The 14,744-nt window shown below is 34.2% G+C and overlaps 1 protein-coding gene across 1 annotated transcript in view; it reads right to left on the bottom strand.

The window, feature by feature from the left end:
- The window catches only part of L (zinc finger protein Lobe), a 125,810-nt gene extending 112,146 nt beyond the window's left edge, over positions 1 to 13,664 (bottom strand). The window contains exon 1 of the mRNA XM_073991347.1: positions 13,606 to 13,664. Within this exon, the coding sequence (XP_073847448.1) occupies positions 13,606 to 13,648 (43 nt within the window). The 5' untranslated portion in view covers positions 13,649 to 13,664. The remainder of the gene's footprint in view (positions 1 to 13,605) is intronic.
- Positions 13,665 to 14,744: the final 1,080 nt, after the last annotated feature.

Raw genomic sequence — 14,744 nt, 5'->3', positions numbered from 1 at the left:
CAACTAATGCGGGAGAAAATTCACCTTCAACGGATTATAAAATTAATACTCGTAAAGAACATTGATAAAAATTAAAAAAGGTTGTGGGTTTGTGATTCCGGCAAGACAGCATAACATGCTCCGCATCACGGCTACAGGAAATCGTGGGACTGTAATACAATTTGAGCAACCGATCTTTGTAATTTTGTGATATTTTGGATTGAGCTCCGCCAGGCCTAACATTAATATGGGAAACGTTCCATTGTCCCTTCTGTATGTTTTGTGGAAATATAAATAAATAGTATATAAATGTAAAGGACAGTAAGTAACTACTTCCCAATCAACTAACTCACACATTATTTTAACCAGGGGATGTCGCACTAAGTTACTAGTTCTGTTTTCAAAATATTGAGGTGAATTTTATGTTCACTTTCAAGACACATTTTTATTTTGCCCCCTGAGGGAATTCAAAGTACGGACATCCGATTTGTAGCTAAAGTTAAGCTCCTAAACTCTAGGGTGATGACTTTTATACAACCTCATTTCCCTGTATAATATTTTTATAAGTTGTTATTTAAGATTAGATAAAATATTACATATAAGGTGATTAGATAAAAAAACTCAAGCACAAAATGATTTAAAAAACAAACAGAAATGCTCTGTTCCAGAACCTGTAGGGGTCAACTATTTATGAAATTTTGAAAATTCTGGAGCAGGGCAAACACAGTTTCAAGTCGTTTGTGAGGAAGGTTTTTCAATGGAATGAATACACGTTAATTTAGTTATATAATAGGCAAAAGTCATTCTTTCCTGCAACAGGAAATAATTTTTGTGCAGCGCTAAATGGTAAGATTTTTGCCTTTAAAAGACGTTTTAATAAATTTCCGTAGAATTTCCACACAGTGAACCGTTTTATTTTCCCTCAGGTACTAAATTTTAGTGAAATTTCAACTTTAGTGAACTAGAACTTTTTGGGAAGTTTCGCGTTTGCAGAAAGATGCCTGAAAGTGTTTTCTTTCACCCCATATATACTTTTGTACCAGTCCGTCCGTTTAACACTTTTTCAAGTTTACTGAAATTACATGAGAAAAAATTTTAGGAGTTTTATGAAAAACCGAGGAGTATGTTTTTTTTAATATTTAAAAAAAATATTTTTTAATCTAAAAAAAGAAATAAAAATTGGTTTTAATATTTTTTTATTTTTATAATTTAATAGAATGGAACATATAGAAAACACAAAAAACACATTTTGATGCAAAATATTAAAAAGAACTCAAAATTTTAACCTTGAAATTCTGTTCCTCTGCAAATGAATTTGATCGTTTTTGATTCATCGGAAATCTGATTCTGTTATCTGTCGAATAAAAAATATAACCATATCTTTATCCGTTCAAAAGTTACAGAGTTTTGAATAGGAAAAAACGATTCTGAACCACTGTGCGGCATTAAGTTTGGCCAATCCGAACTATTGAAACCCTTTACCACAAATTATATTGAAACCAGATTTCAACAATTTCGAGCGGTACACGCAGAGAAAAAATATTTTTTAACTGGTGGTGGGCAAAATTTTATTTTGGTTGGCACCAAATAATTTTTTGGCGCACATATTATTTTAAGGGCGATAATGTATATTGCCAACAAATCACAAAATCTCAATATATGGTAATATTTTCACAATTATCTGATGGTCAGTCCAACCACAATCTGCTTAACTTTCTCAGTTTGACATATGAAGTGTCAAAAACAACATCTGTTCTCTGCCAAAAGCAAATGTTCTCTCATTAGTTGTTCTGTCGCTGAGTAAGAATGTTGTAAATTTTGTTTAATTTTCATTTAAATAAATGATATAAATTAGTAAAAACAGCATTCCAAACAAAGAATGAAATAGTTCGAGTATTTGTTGACGGCATTATTGACTACAATTTATTTGTGAATGAAGATGTGAAAATGTCGGCAATAAGATATGAGTGATTGAGTTGTGTTTCATTTCTTACGTAACAAACACTTCTTGACTAAAAAGAATCTCCGAATGTTTCGTGCAAATTTTGTGCATTATGTATTTCATTTTGTCAATCGCCCCACATTTAACAACACTGTGCTACAAAAGTTGACAGAATTTTTTTGCTGGGGTTCTGATGCATAAATTCGGTATTGTGGGAGTCAATGGAAGACGAAAATAACTTTGGTTTCTTTGGGTCACTTCGTTTTTTGATTTTATAACGGTAAATGTAGTGAAAAACGGGGTTTCTTGGATTTTCAACTTAAAACGAACATAACTTCGTTTTTCCACATCGGACTTTAAAAGTTTATTTTTATTGAAAAGGTGAAATCATGTCTTTCGAACAAGCCATAATTTTTAGAAAGTAGAAGTCGTAGAAAAAAATAGAAATAGCTAACTCAGAAAACGCCTTTTTTGATTTATGCCACTCTTTGAGTAAATGAGCGATATGGCTACAAGGTTTGGTGGAGATTTTGTTGTCTGCTAGGAACTGTAAATGCCAAACTAAGATCGAAAATGTAAATAAACACTTCAAAATACCTGAATTTGGGTGGTACCGTTGTATGGGGGCTATACCAAAACGTGGACCTGTATGAACAGTTTTTTTAAATTTTTTCTAACCTCTGGAAGCACATATATGTATCTTCAATTAATTATATCTTCAAAATTCTTTAACCCTCATCTTCCGTTCAAGCTTTTAATAACAGAAATGCTTTTAGTATCAAATTAAGCGTTCCCTTTGACAATCCGACGAAAAATTAATTGTCACAATGTTTTATTGTAACCGGTATCGAAATGAATTCAAAAATTAAGAAAGAACACGAAGGTAAGATTACGGCTTCCCCGACGCTTTACGTTTTATTGGGGCTACCCCAAAACAGACAGTTTTTTTGTGAAAATGTTTTCAAACTTCTGAAAAAAAAAACAAAATCCCAAGTTACAACAAATTCGGAGGCAATTATGGCCAAGACCCTTAAATAGGCGCCTAGCTTTATATGGGCTCTATAACAAAACTTGGACCTTTTTAACTCTGGAAGCACAAAATCCCAAATTTGGTGGTCAAATTGGATTAATACATTTAAAATTCATTAAAGTGACTCGTCGCGTTATATGGGGGCTATACCAAAACATGAACCTATATAGAAAATTTTTTATAGAAATGTTTTTTAACCTCTGGAAACTCAAAATCCCAAATTGCAACCAATTCAGAGAAAGTGAAAGGAATACCTTCAAAAACCGTAAAAGAGCCCATGTTAGACGGGTGCTATACCTCAACGTGGACCTACACAGCCCATTTTCAACAACAAAAGTTCAGAAGACCAACATTTTATCCACATACTTCAATCCGTTCGGACCGTAGAGAGATTCCGACACGCGGACGGACATGGCTATGTCGATGTAGAATTGCACGCTGATCAAGAACATTGGATCTAAAATGATTATTTCGAGTAGGTTCTGTAGTCGAATTTGTAAATGTTTTTAAAAGTAACCCATATTTTTTCAGGCTACTTGCAATGTAGAAAGTTGCTTCTTTACATTACTTTGTAATGGGTTATTCCCAAGTTCTATGCTGGGCATTTTTGGAATCAGACTTTTTTCTCAAAGGAAAAAGCCAAACATTTTATTCTATTTATTATTATCGAAAACCTGAATGTAAAAGAAATTGAGAGTTATTGTGAGACAATGAGGGTTCGGTGTCAAAGCGTTTTTTTTTTTGCCAGACTACAAAACATTAGTCTCAGCTTCTAAGAAAAATATGATGATAGATGTGAGCGTTAAAAAAAGCCTTAATGTAGTCTAAAACTATTTTTTGATATACGGTCTTATACTCGAATTTAACAGTGATACCCAATTTGACACTATCATGAATAGATATGTATTAGCTTTGTTCCAGCAACTGTAAGAATTTAATATTTTTGAAATTTTGTACAAAATGTTCATTTATATATTTGTAAACTTTTACAAGTTATTGTGTACGGGAACACACATATTGTGTGTAAATTAATTGATATTCGTGTGCAAGTTAAATTACTGAAAACTCATTATATTTTTATGTTTTGGATTTTGGTTCCACCCCAATATTTATGTCTGATGTGTGTGCGTCTCGCAAGCAGCTCCCAAACGGCCACTAAGCGCCAACAACATAAATATATACTCGTATGTAGTCCAACATACATATGTACGTGAATATACACGTACTCTCGCCCTTAAGTTTTTAATGGCTTGCTGCCACTTATGGCACAATTGTTTGTTTATATTTGTATAGAGTGTACGTACATATGTGTGTAAGTTAAAGATTTGCCAAAAAGTGTCAAAAGAATATGTTCAACTCTTCTTTTTTAAAACGCGGAAATATTATCATACTGCACACTTCGTCAATGACAAATGTAAGAAGTTTTAATGTTTTCAATATGCACAACAATGTCACCAATAGCTCACCTTATGACGAATTTCAATCTCATCCTCAATTTCTGCAATATCTGTAAAAGCTTTGTACATTCGAGAGCCCCAGAGAATTGTGTTTCGAATAGGAGACAGAAATTCGATTTATCACCAAGCGGAACAGTATGGAAGGTATGAAGGTCTGGACAATTTTCTGTTTTGTTTGTACAACAATTTCAAATACACAAGACTCAGAAATTATTTTATATTCAATTCCCATGAGAATATGACAAAAAGGCAGGCAACAAATGAACAGCTAGATAGGCAATGTATCTGTAAATGTATTTACACCACACAATGCCTTAAAACCAGAACACATGAACACCTTCGCCTCCATAGGTAGAAATAATACTGAAATATTACTCGCCTCCATAGGTAGAAATAATACTGAAATATTACTCAGTATTTCAGTTAGGGGCTTAGAGATACACAATAAAACCTGTTACACTGGGGCTAAGGCAGAAAATTTATTTAAATTCGTTTCCAATGAGCACCAAAAGTGGCCTAAATTGAACTAAAAAGGGAACCATGAGTTTTCAGCAAAGAAGTTAAGAATTGAACGTGTGATTTATGCATGGGGGGCATTGACATTGGGAACACACAACACCCATCAAAATTTAAGAAAATCGCTACTAATCTGGATTTAACCCAAATAAATGTAATAGATTATTACACTTGTTTCAGCCAAATCTGCAATTAAAAATATTACATTTATTTACTTTTGGGTGTTCGACATGTTATAATTGTGTAATTTTGTTTCTATGGAACTTCATTTTTGGGAAGTTTTGCAGAGCCGACATAATCAGAAATTGTAAGGTTCTACAACCGTTAAATATATACGCAGAAAAATATATGTTAGAAATATGTGGGGACCGAAATTCAAATATGTTGTTGTATGTATATTTTTTTTAAACTCAAACAGCGGTCTTAATTCAATTAAGCTTGAATTTTGGCCACCCAATGTCACATCTGTTTTACAACCCATAAACCAAGGATTAATAAAAATCATTGAAATCGCATTGCCGGAATCGGCAAATATCCACTATCCTGGCATAAATAGAAAGGAATAAAAGTACGAAATTAAATGTGTTTTGTAAACCCTTTCAAAACTCAGATCTGAGTTATATTTAAAACTTATGTTGAGATTCAAAGGCCCAAATTAAAATAAAAGACTATTTTAAACAGAGCCATATCCTATATTAACGTAATTTATGTTCTGAAGAAAGAATTTAATATCGTTATTTTTTATTATTTTGTTTTTTTTTTATTATTTGTATATAGAATGAAAAACATAAAACTTGAATTGATTTTTTACTTATTAAAATTTAATTACTTAGTAAAACAACATATCTATACCCGAAAGTCACTATACATAATATAATTTCACCTCTTTTTTAAATATCGTTTATAACGACTATCGCTTATAGCGTCCGATTTTGGTCGGTCCCTTGACCGACGTTATAAGCGATTTCGACTGTATATGTATGGATCCAAACATATTATGTTTGGGTCCGAACAAATATATTCTGCAACATTTTGTAACTTATCTCAATTTTATTTGTTTGTATACCAACATATTTTTTATGTTAGAACATATTTTTTATGGGTGGAGAGAGGAGTTTTGTCAAAGAGCGTAAATTTTTGTTCTTTTTGCAAACATTTTTTTCTTCAGTTTACTCAAAACAATCGCTGATTGAATAAATCAGTGTTTATGTTTTCTTAAAAAATTGTGCTTTTTAGCAAATTAAATGCCCAGTACATTTTATAATTGCCCAGTACATTTTATAATATTTTATTGAACAAAGAAGAAATCGCATTTAATATTGGTAATAAAATTAATACATTTTTCATCTACATGCCTATTTTTACGAATGTAACTGACATGTTTAAGTTAGTCTAGTTGAATTTTTGTTAATTTGAATATTTGAATTGTAACTTAGATTCCTATTGAGCAGTTACTTTGTTTAAATCCAGTTACAGCAACTTTTGTATAGAATTCTCTCCATCATTCTAGTTCTTACGTTATATCAATGATGAACACGAAGGGAGCATTTGTATGGTGAAACGTAAGGCGCGTCCTCGTCTTGTTCATCCATGCTTTACAATGTACGCATAATTTTAGTGCGGACACTAAACAAAACCGCACAAACCCGCCACATGTTTACTGTTCGCAGTTCTAACAACCACTGAATGCTGATACAAGCTTTCTTGTGATTCTCTCACTACTTTACTCTCTTTTTTATTTTGAGCATCAATGGCCTAATGCAACATTCCGCAGCCCTTTACTCGCGAGCAAGCAAAGAGAGCTTCTCTCTCCACTTACTAATTGAAAAACCATGCACTAACAACAGTGTTTGCTCAAATTGTTGTTGTTGTGTGCCGATTGCGGGCCTAATGCGAGTGTGAGTCTGTGGGTTCGTTGCTTAGTTGTTTTCTCGAAGTTGTCAGATGCCCTAGAAACTTCAACAACGAAATGCTACGGGATATAAATACCAGGAGATTGGGAAACAGCGAGTTAGTTGTGTTTGAGACGTCAAACTGGACAGGCCGTTACAGAAGTAAAGGAGAGTTGTGTGCTTAATAGAGAAGGAAAGCTGTGTGCTTAGTAATTAAAGTCGGTTGTGAATAAAAATCCACGAGTAGATTAGTTAAATCTAAATCCGTAACAATATATTTGAAATATGGATGTGCCTATGTATTACATTATATAATCATTTGATTCCAGATACCAATTTCCCGTTGATGATTTCAATTTTGAAGAGAATATGTTTTATTTCGCAACTAACTATAAGCGAGTTATTCTATTCCGTTTTCTGTTCATTAAAGTCTGTTATATATTTTGTTATATATTTGTATGTACCCATTCGTCTGTTGTTGCTTTTGAGTTTGGTATTTCTTAGTATTTCAATAAAAGAAACAACCACTACCATTTTTAAATGTATGTGTATTTTTTGTGGCTTTTGGGTTTGTATTTATATTTCATCCAAACAAACAAATATTTGTTTGCATCCAAACATATATTTGTTTGCAGAAACCAAACATATGTTATGTTAGGAACTGTTGCAAACATATATATGTTTGCTGCAAAATATATTTGGGGCATATGTTGGAAAGGCCAGCTCCGATAAATTTCTAGAGAAAAGTTGTATAGTCCAAGCGAAGACGAAATACCATATGTGGGGATTTCGATGGGATAATGAGGCTAGAACCGTAAATCGGGAGGTGCCGTGGGGGCTATATCAAAACATGGACCTAAGTCCACAACTTTTGGTGGAGAAGTTTTAAACCACTGAGAACAATAAATGCCAAATTACAGTCAATTTAGGCCCAAAATGTTGATAAAAACGTAAAAATGGCTGAAATCAGGTGGTGCTGCTATATGGGGGCTATATCGAAAAGTGGACATATATAGACAATATTTTGTGAAACACATAATAACAAATAACAACCAATTCGTTTGATAAATGGAACGAATATCTTCAATGGGGGACTATACTATACCAAAAAGGGGTCCAATGTAGAAATCCCTTTTCTATACGAAAAGTTCTAAGGACCTACAATACATTTGCCCAATATTTTAATCACCTACTTCAAACAGTTCGGACGCTGCTAGAGTGGCTTGGACAGACGGACAGACATTGATATAGAATTGCACACTGATCAAGAACATATATACTTTGAAGGATCTACAATGATTATTTGGAGGAGTGGCACACTTAATATACCCTAGTGGGTATAAAAGGTATAAAAAGTTCAAAAACACCTATTTTGTAGGAAAACTTTAAATATTTGGTTTTCTTCTGTAAGAATTTACAATGTTTGTCAGTTTCAGTATTTTCTGGTTTATAGATTTGAAAAGATTTACAAGTTTTTGTGTACAGAAACACACACAATTGATAGGATAATTTCAACACACTTATCATGATTTTATATGACACGGTGAGTATATTGAGCTTTCCAGACTACCACTTCCATGTGTAAATATAGATTAAAATTTTTAGTTTCCAACTTTCTCTGTCTGCGTTATTGGATTTGATAGAGTGTAATATCTGGTCGATGGTGGATTTGTCAGGTCTAAAACAAGAACTGATTAGCATGCGTCCCAACTGATGTGTACACTTTATTATTCCAATTGGTTAAGTTGAACGGAGTATGATCTGTATCAGTCACGTGACCTTAAGCGGGGTACACACCATCAGTTTTGAATGTCGATTTTTGCTCAAATATCAGTTGTTGCCAGTGTGGCCGTTCACTTATCAGGCAACCAAAAAATGTTTTGGGGTTTTTGGTCATTTTGACAGCAATCGATATTTCTGAAAAACTGATGGTGTGCACCATCAGCCAACTAGCCTCTTGTTTCCGTAGATACTTAACCCTTCGTTGGACACCCATATTGTTTGTCACATTCGTAACGTATTAAACACGTGCAATGGTATAACTGTTTATATCAACAAAACAGATATATCATATACATAACAGATATAATATGATTTACATGTGGGAATGAGTGTAACAGTTATGATATTGTTTGGGTTGTGTATACTCACAATAACAAAACTGTTAGAAACAGTTCTGTGTTGTATATGAACGAGTGAGAACTTTATTTGTTTTTTCGTTCTCAAGTATCTGTTGTACAACAGATGTTTTTCAAATACTACAGATACCAACAGATACTATAGGTGTAACAGGCTTGTGTAAATAACTTCTAAGGAAAATTTCATAAAAAATGCATTTTTAAACATTTTTATTATTTAGGGGATAAACAAATATTAAAGACATGAACTGTTAAAACTGAACGCACCAATTTGAATGTTTTTCTGGGTTCAGTGAGTGGAATGTACGAGGGCTACTAGAAAAGTTTCCGACCTAATAATGAAAACGCGAATATTTATTAAAAATAGGTTTATTATATTCCAAATATTTATCACAAATAGTTTTGTCATATTGAAGCGTTTTTTTGTGGTTATTTCAAAACTAGGTTTAAAATACCTTTAAACCAATTTATTTCCCGCAGGGAAGTGTTACATTTTATATGTGCCTACAACATCCCGGAAGGGAGAAGGCATACTTCTTCCATATCAATGAGTGCACAGCAACTTGTATAAGTTAACGTTGTGTTCCTTTTATCACCTATGGTGATATGTTAAATTAATAAAACAACGATATTCCGGATTGTTGTCCACTTATGTGGACGTGTAAATACAATCTGATTTATTCTTTGATTTTGTGGCTTAATATAATTTGACAAAATAAGTGTGTGAAAATGCTTTCCTTGCATTCTTCCAGCAAAAATGAATATTTACCGGTTGAATACCCGCACCACTAATAAGCGCATCAGCATTTCAACGACCAAGTAGTGGCGTGATGAAATATAATACGCGAATTGTCCGCGCGTGTTATTACTACGAGGTAGGGCTAGATAATTAAGCTTAACAATAATTAACATACGTTAACTTACGTTAACTTATATAAGTTTTCATGGAAGGGAGAAGGGATACTTCTTCCATATCAAGTCCGAGCCCGAACGGAGTATCTTACGACACAACTTGTAAATAAGTTTTCATGGCTGAAATACTCAGACCACCACCCTTAAAACGACGCGTCACTTTGTAAGGTAGGGGTTGTTCCAAGCTAAATGGACCTACAATACATTTACCGAAGTATTATCCACCTACATACTTCGGACATTAAAGTCATTTCCACAGAAGTACAGTCATGGGGCTATATCGGTGTAGAAGCAGGCTGATAAAGAACATATACACTTTATAAGATCTTAAATTATTATTTCGAGGAGTTACAAACAGAATGACAATCATAATATACCCTCCATAACAAATTAAACGATTTTGTTATTCCTAATGGTTTTCATAATGCAGAATTTTTTATTGGTCCATGGAATGATTCTGAAGAAATTCGAAATTCACATTTTTGATTTGATTTGTACTACTCGGTCCAGTACCACCAGGTCTAACCAGATTTTGTATCCTGACTTTCGGGTCAAATAAGTTATAGGTGCTTTATATGTGCAAATCGTTATTATGTAACTTTTAGGAACGCGATATCTTATAGAGAATTTTACGGTCGTTGTCTTTCGCTTTAGTCACTTTTTGGTAAGGCTCACAGTTTTTGAGATATATAAAAAAACTAAAAATATGACCTATGACCATGAATAAGTTTCTTTGCACACATGGGATCGCCAGAGATTTTTAGGACCTCATTTGTAATGACAAATTCTACATATCCACCAAAATTCATCTCAATTTCAATTCCTATTTTGTTTGGCCTACATACAATAAGTACTTATTGTATCACACCAATATCCATTTATATCAGTTTGTACAGATATAAACAAATATGTTCCTTTTTTTCTGTCTATACCAATTCATATCATACCTGTTTGAAAAAATATCGGTATCAACTCGTAACTGAAACTACATTCTACATATCCATAATCACTCAATGTTGAAAAATGTTGGAACTCATATATTCAGTTGTATCTATGCAGGTGTTTATAACGTATGAGTCTTGCCAGACCTACATAATTATTTATATTTCTTAGTAAACTTAATTAACTTTACGTATAAAAAGTTGTAGAATATGTTTAAAGGACCCTAATCTTGCATAAGTAATCCTTATTTGTCAAAAAACAAGCCGAAAAACTATAAATTTAATTAATATTATCAATTTAGTAAAAACGGACATATGCCTATGAAGTAAAAATTCGTATTTTTCTTGTCTCTATGCTCGAAAATCCTATTTATATATAATTTTGATGCACTATATTTTTTGGGGTATTATTCAGAGTGAATAGTGTCTATTTTATAACCTTATAAAAGTATAACCAAGGCCGATAAAAGGTCGGCCAATAAGCGGACCAGATTATTATGTTTGTTGTCAAAAACATTATTGTGAATAAAAATACAAAGAAACTCAAATCAAAATAATGTAAAATTTATTATGTTTGTTGTCAAAAGTTGTTAACAGAATTCTGAATGGCCGACCTTCTGTGGGCCTTGAGTATAACCCTATTTGCAAGCGATCTAGTTTGTGGGACATTTACTGATTTCACACACACTTTTGTAGGGTAGGGTGAAATGCGACAAATTTCATAAAAGTGTATTCATTTTCTCAAATAATGAAGGAAAAAATCTAACTTTAGGAAAAATTTCTGAGAGTTTTCAATAAAAAACGGGTGGGGTCTGACCAGACTCATGTGTTACGAATGTGAGTGATATGTATGTCAAAAAATCCTTATAGCTCCTTTTCTGTAGATCCTTTTGACTTCATATTTCTTTCATTGGAAAGGTAAGAAAATTTCACGAAGCTGCCTGGAATCTCAGGGTCATAGCTTTATCGTAAAATGCAAAATAAAAAAATGAAAATGGCCTGGCCAGACTCAGGTGTCCAACGGAGGGTTAAGCTTTGATACACATTGTCAGTTTTGAATGACAGCTTCGGTCAAATAATCAGTTGCTTGCTAGTGTGACCGTTCATTTTTATTTTGTTACATCATATACACCTACATATGTATATTACATACGAAATTTATCACTTTTCCATATAAATAAAATATATAAATATGTGTGTTCACTAATGTCAAAACTTTCCTACTTATATTTGAAATTCGTGGACTGTTGTTGTTTTCCAACCTACTTTGTTCAACATAACACAGTAAAACGCACTTTAAGGGGGCTGACTGTCTGGTTGGCGCATACCCCCAAAATGCATGCCATTCATTCTTTGGCAACATTTCGGTAGGTAGAGTGAGGTGTTGTTGGGTTGAGAGCAAGTGAACGAAAAGGAGAGATAGTTTGGCAAAGAGAGAAAAGAAGTAAAACCTAATCCTCATGGGAACTCCCCTGGGATTGGCTGTATGCTCCCAAGAGAAATAACCAACGATGGGTTTTCTGTGTTATTTTGTTATTGTTGATGTTGTTGCCAATGCCGTTGCCTCTGTGTGGTTGTTGCTTTCGGTTTTATTGTAGAACGGCAGTACGAACGAACATTATGCCGATGATGAACTGAAACTGAACAGAACAACACACAACGGTATGTATGTCTGTAACAATGTTGGATTGCGTTGCGCAAACTAAGGCAAACCAAAGCAAAATCCTATGTAAGTCTGTATGTGCCTCTGTTCATTGTCCTAGAGAGGGGAACGCTATATGGCAGAGGGAAATGGATTTTTACACTGATGTTTTGGGTCGTATTGGGCTGCTGATGCTGCTGATGTTTCCTCCGCTCTGTTGCTTGGGGAACCATATTCACATTCCATGGGGGTTTTGTTGCCAGAATAAAGGCTCCTTTCTGTTTTGTGTTTCATACAGGGATTTTGGGATGTGTATGCAACAACAACAACAACAGCAGAAACGATGACAATAATAACAACAACGAAAACAACTTGCTGCTACAGCAAAATTCAAGCAAACTATCATGTTAATATGTATGTATGTATGTGTGTGTGTGTGGGTGATATTGCAAAATGCAAAAAGGCTGTTTGTTACTGAAACTTTGTTTGTTGTTGTTATATTTGTGTTTGTAACATTTTATGTCACTTAGGGGTATCACAGTCAGTTGATGCAGCAACAAAATCGAAATCGATTTAAAAATTCATTTATACTAAAAACTAACACGTGCATTATGTACGACAGACACCTAATCCAGACAACAGCATTGGCTGGAAGCCTCCATCAGTGGGGAACAACGAGCGGCAATGCGAACGGAGACAGCAAGTTTGATTACACATGACACTGAACAGAACAGTTGAACTGAGCACAACATTCAGTCAGACAGCCAACAAAGCCAAACCCCCATCGATGCGCTAGTCTCCAAGGTGTATACTCTTGACACTTGCCAAAGTGTATGATTGGCATTGCAATTTCTACTCTCGGTTCAAATACACAAATATTTTTGTGTGGATGTGTAGATGGATCTTGCTGGGATGAATACATAGATGGATAGTTTCATCAATCATGCACTGGTGGCTGGCACAGGCTGAGATATACCATTGCATTTGTTCCATAAAATTTTACACAAATTATACTACTCATACCTGCTGCATGCGCTTACATAAAAACAAATACACATTTGTACACACACATCCATATGTATGTATGTATGTATGTACAAATTAGCATACACTTACTACATACAGCTACTATCCCATTGACATTGACTAGACTTACATTTGAGAAAAGCTCGTGGTTTCGACTGTTTACGGCGTGACATGTTATTCAAAGTTTTCTTGTTTTCCTCCAAAGTGTTGTTTTTGTTGTTATTGTCGTAGTTCGTAGTAAATCCAATGGGAAATGCTTGATGTCGTTGTAAATTTCAAAATTTGTGCAAAAATCTCTCACTCAAAAACACGCACACCAATTAATCATACGCCCACAAAGCGATTCATTTGATTATAAGTATAACTATCTACAATGTATGTAAATATGTAGGTATGTAGACAACTGCTATTTATATTTGCAGTATCGGACATTTGAATAACATTTCAATAAAACTTTACTTTCCAAAACACATTAACACATTGGCACCCACCACCACTGAACGACGACAATATAAAGCTGATAGCTTTTCTTCACGCTCGCTTTTCGTAATAATCAGACGCGCGCGCTTTTAACAAATTTCCGTCACAAAATTATTTTCCACGTCCAAAACGTACGTGTGTGCTTATCCTTGCAACAACATTGGCGGAATGTTTTCAAGTGGCCGGAAACAAAAATTTCCAAACATCAAACCTACCGGTTGACACAACTACACTCCACAGTTACTCTTAAGCTGATACATATCGTGCTCTTAGTTCTTTGTCGGATATACTCATTTCAAGAGAGCCTTTGTCAGCTTGTGTCGCTGTCCTTTCGTAATGTTATGTAGCAGCTAAGAGAATTTAGAAAAAGCACCCATTCTGACAATGTATGCGTGTGTTTATAAACAAACCGCACACAAATGTCAAATACCGGCATTGGCATTCTGGCAAGGAACTCCCAAGAGGGTTGGATTTCGTATACATATGTATGTAAGCGCGTGTGTGTGAGATTTGTACTAGAAAACACTCAACTTTGTCAAAACCTATGACAATTCAAAATCAGTATAACCTCTGGTGCCATCTAAATAAATGAGTGAATGTGCGACGTTTGCAAAAAAGTCAGTCCAAGAAAATCAACCCCATTTTCCTTGAAATTTTACGCACGACATCAATCACACATCGCTGCTTGCACACACATGCTTGCTGCACCAATCACTGCACGGGGTGCTTTCGTAGCCGTTGTTGGCTCCTTAAGTTGGTGGCAAGAGCTTCTTGTTAGGGTACTCCTGC

Source organism: Musca autumnalis, unplaced genomic scaffold, assembly GCF_047663935.1.
Source record: "Musca autumnalis isolate F117 unplaced genomic scaffold, ASM4766393v1 scaffold_5, whole genome shotgun sequence".
Taxonomy (NCBI): domain Eukaryota; kingdom Metazoa; phylum Arthropoda; class Insecta; order Diptera; family Muscidae; genus Musca; species Musca autumnalis.
The sequence above is the reverse complement of the archived record's forward strand: the minus strand, read 5'-3'. Positions and strand labels throughout refer to the sequence as shown.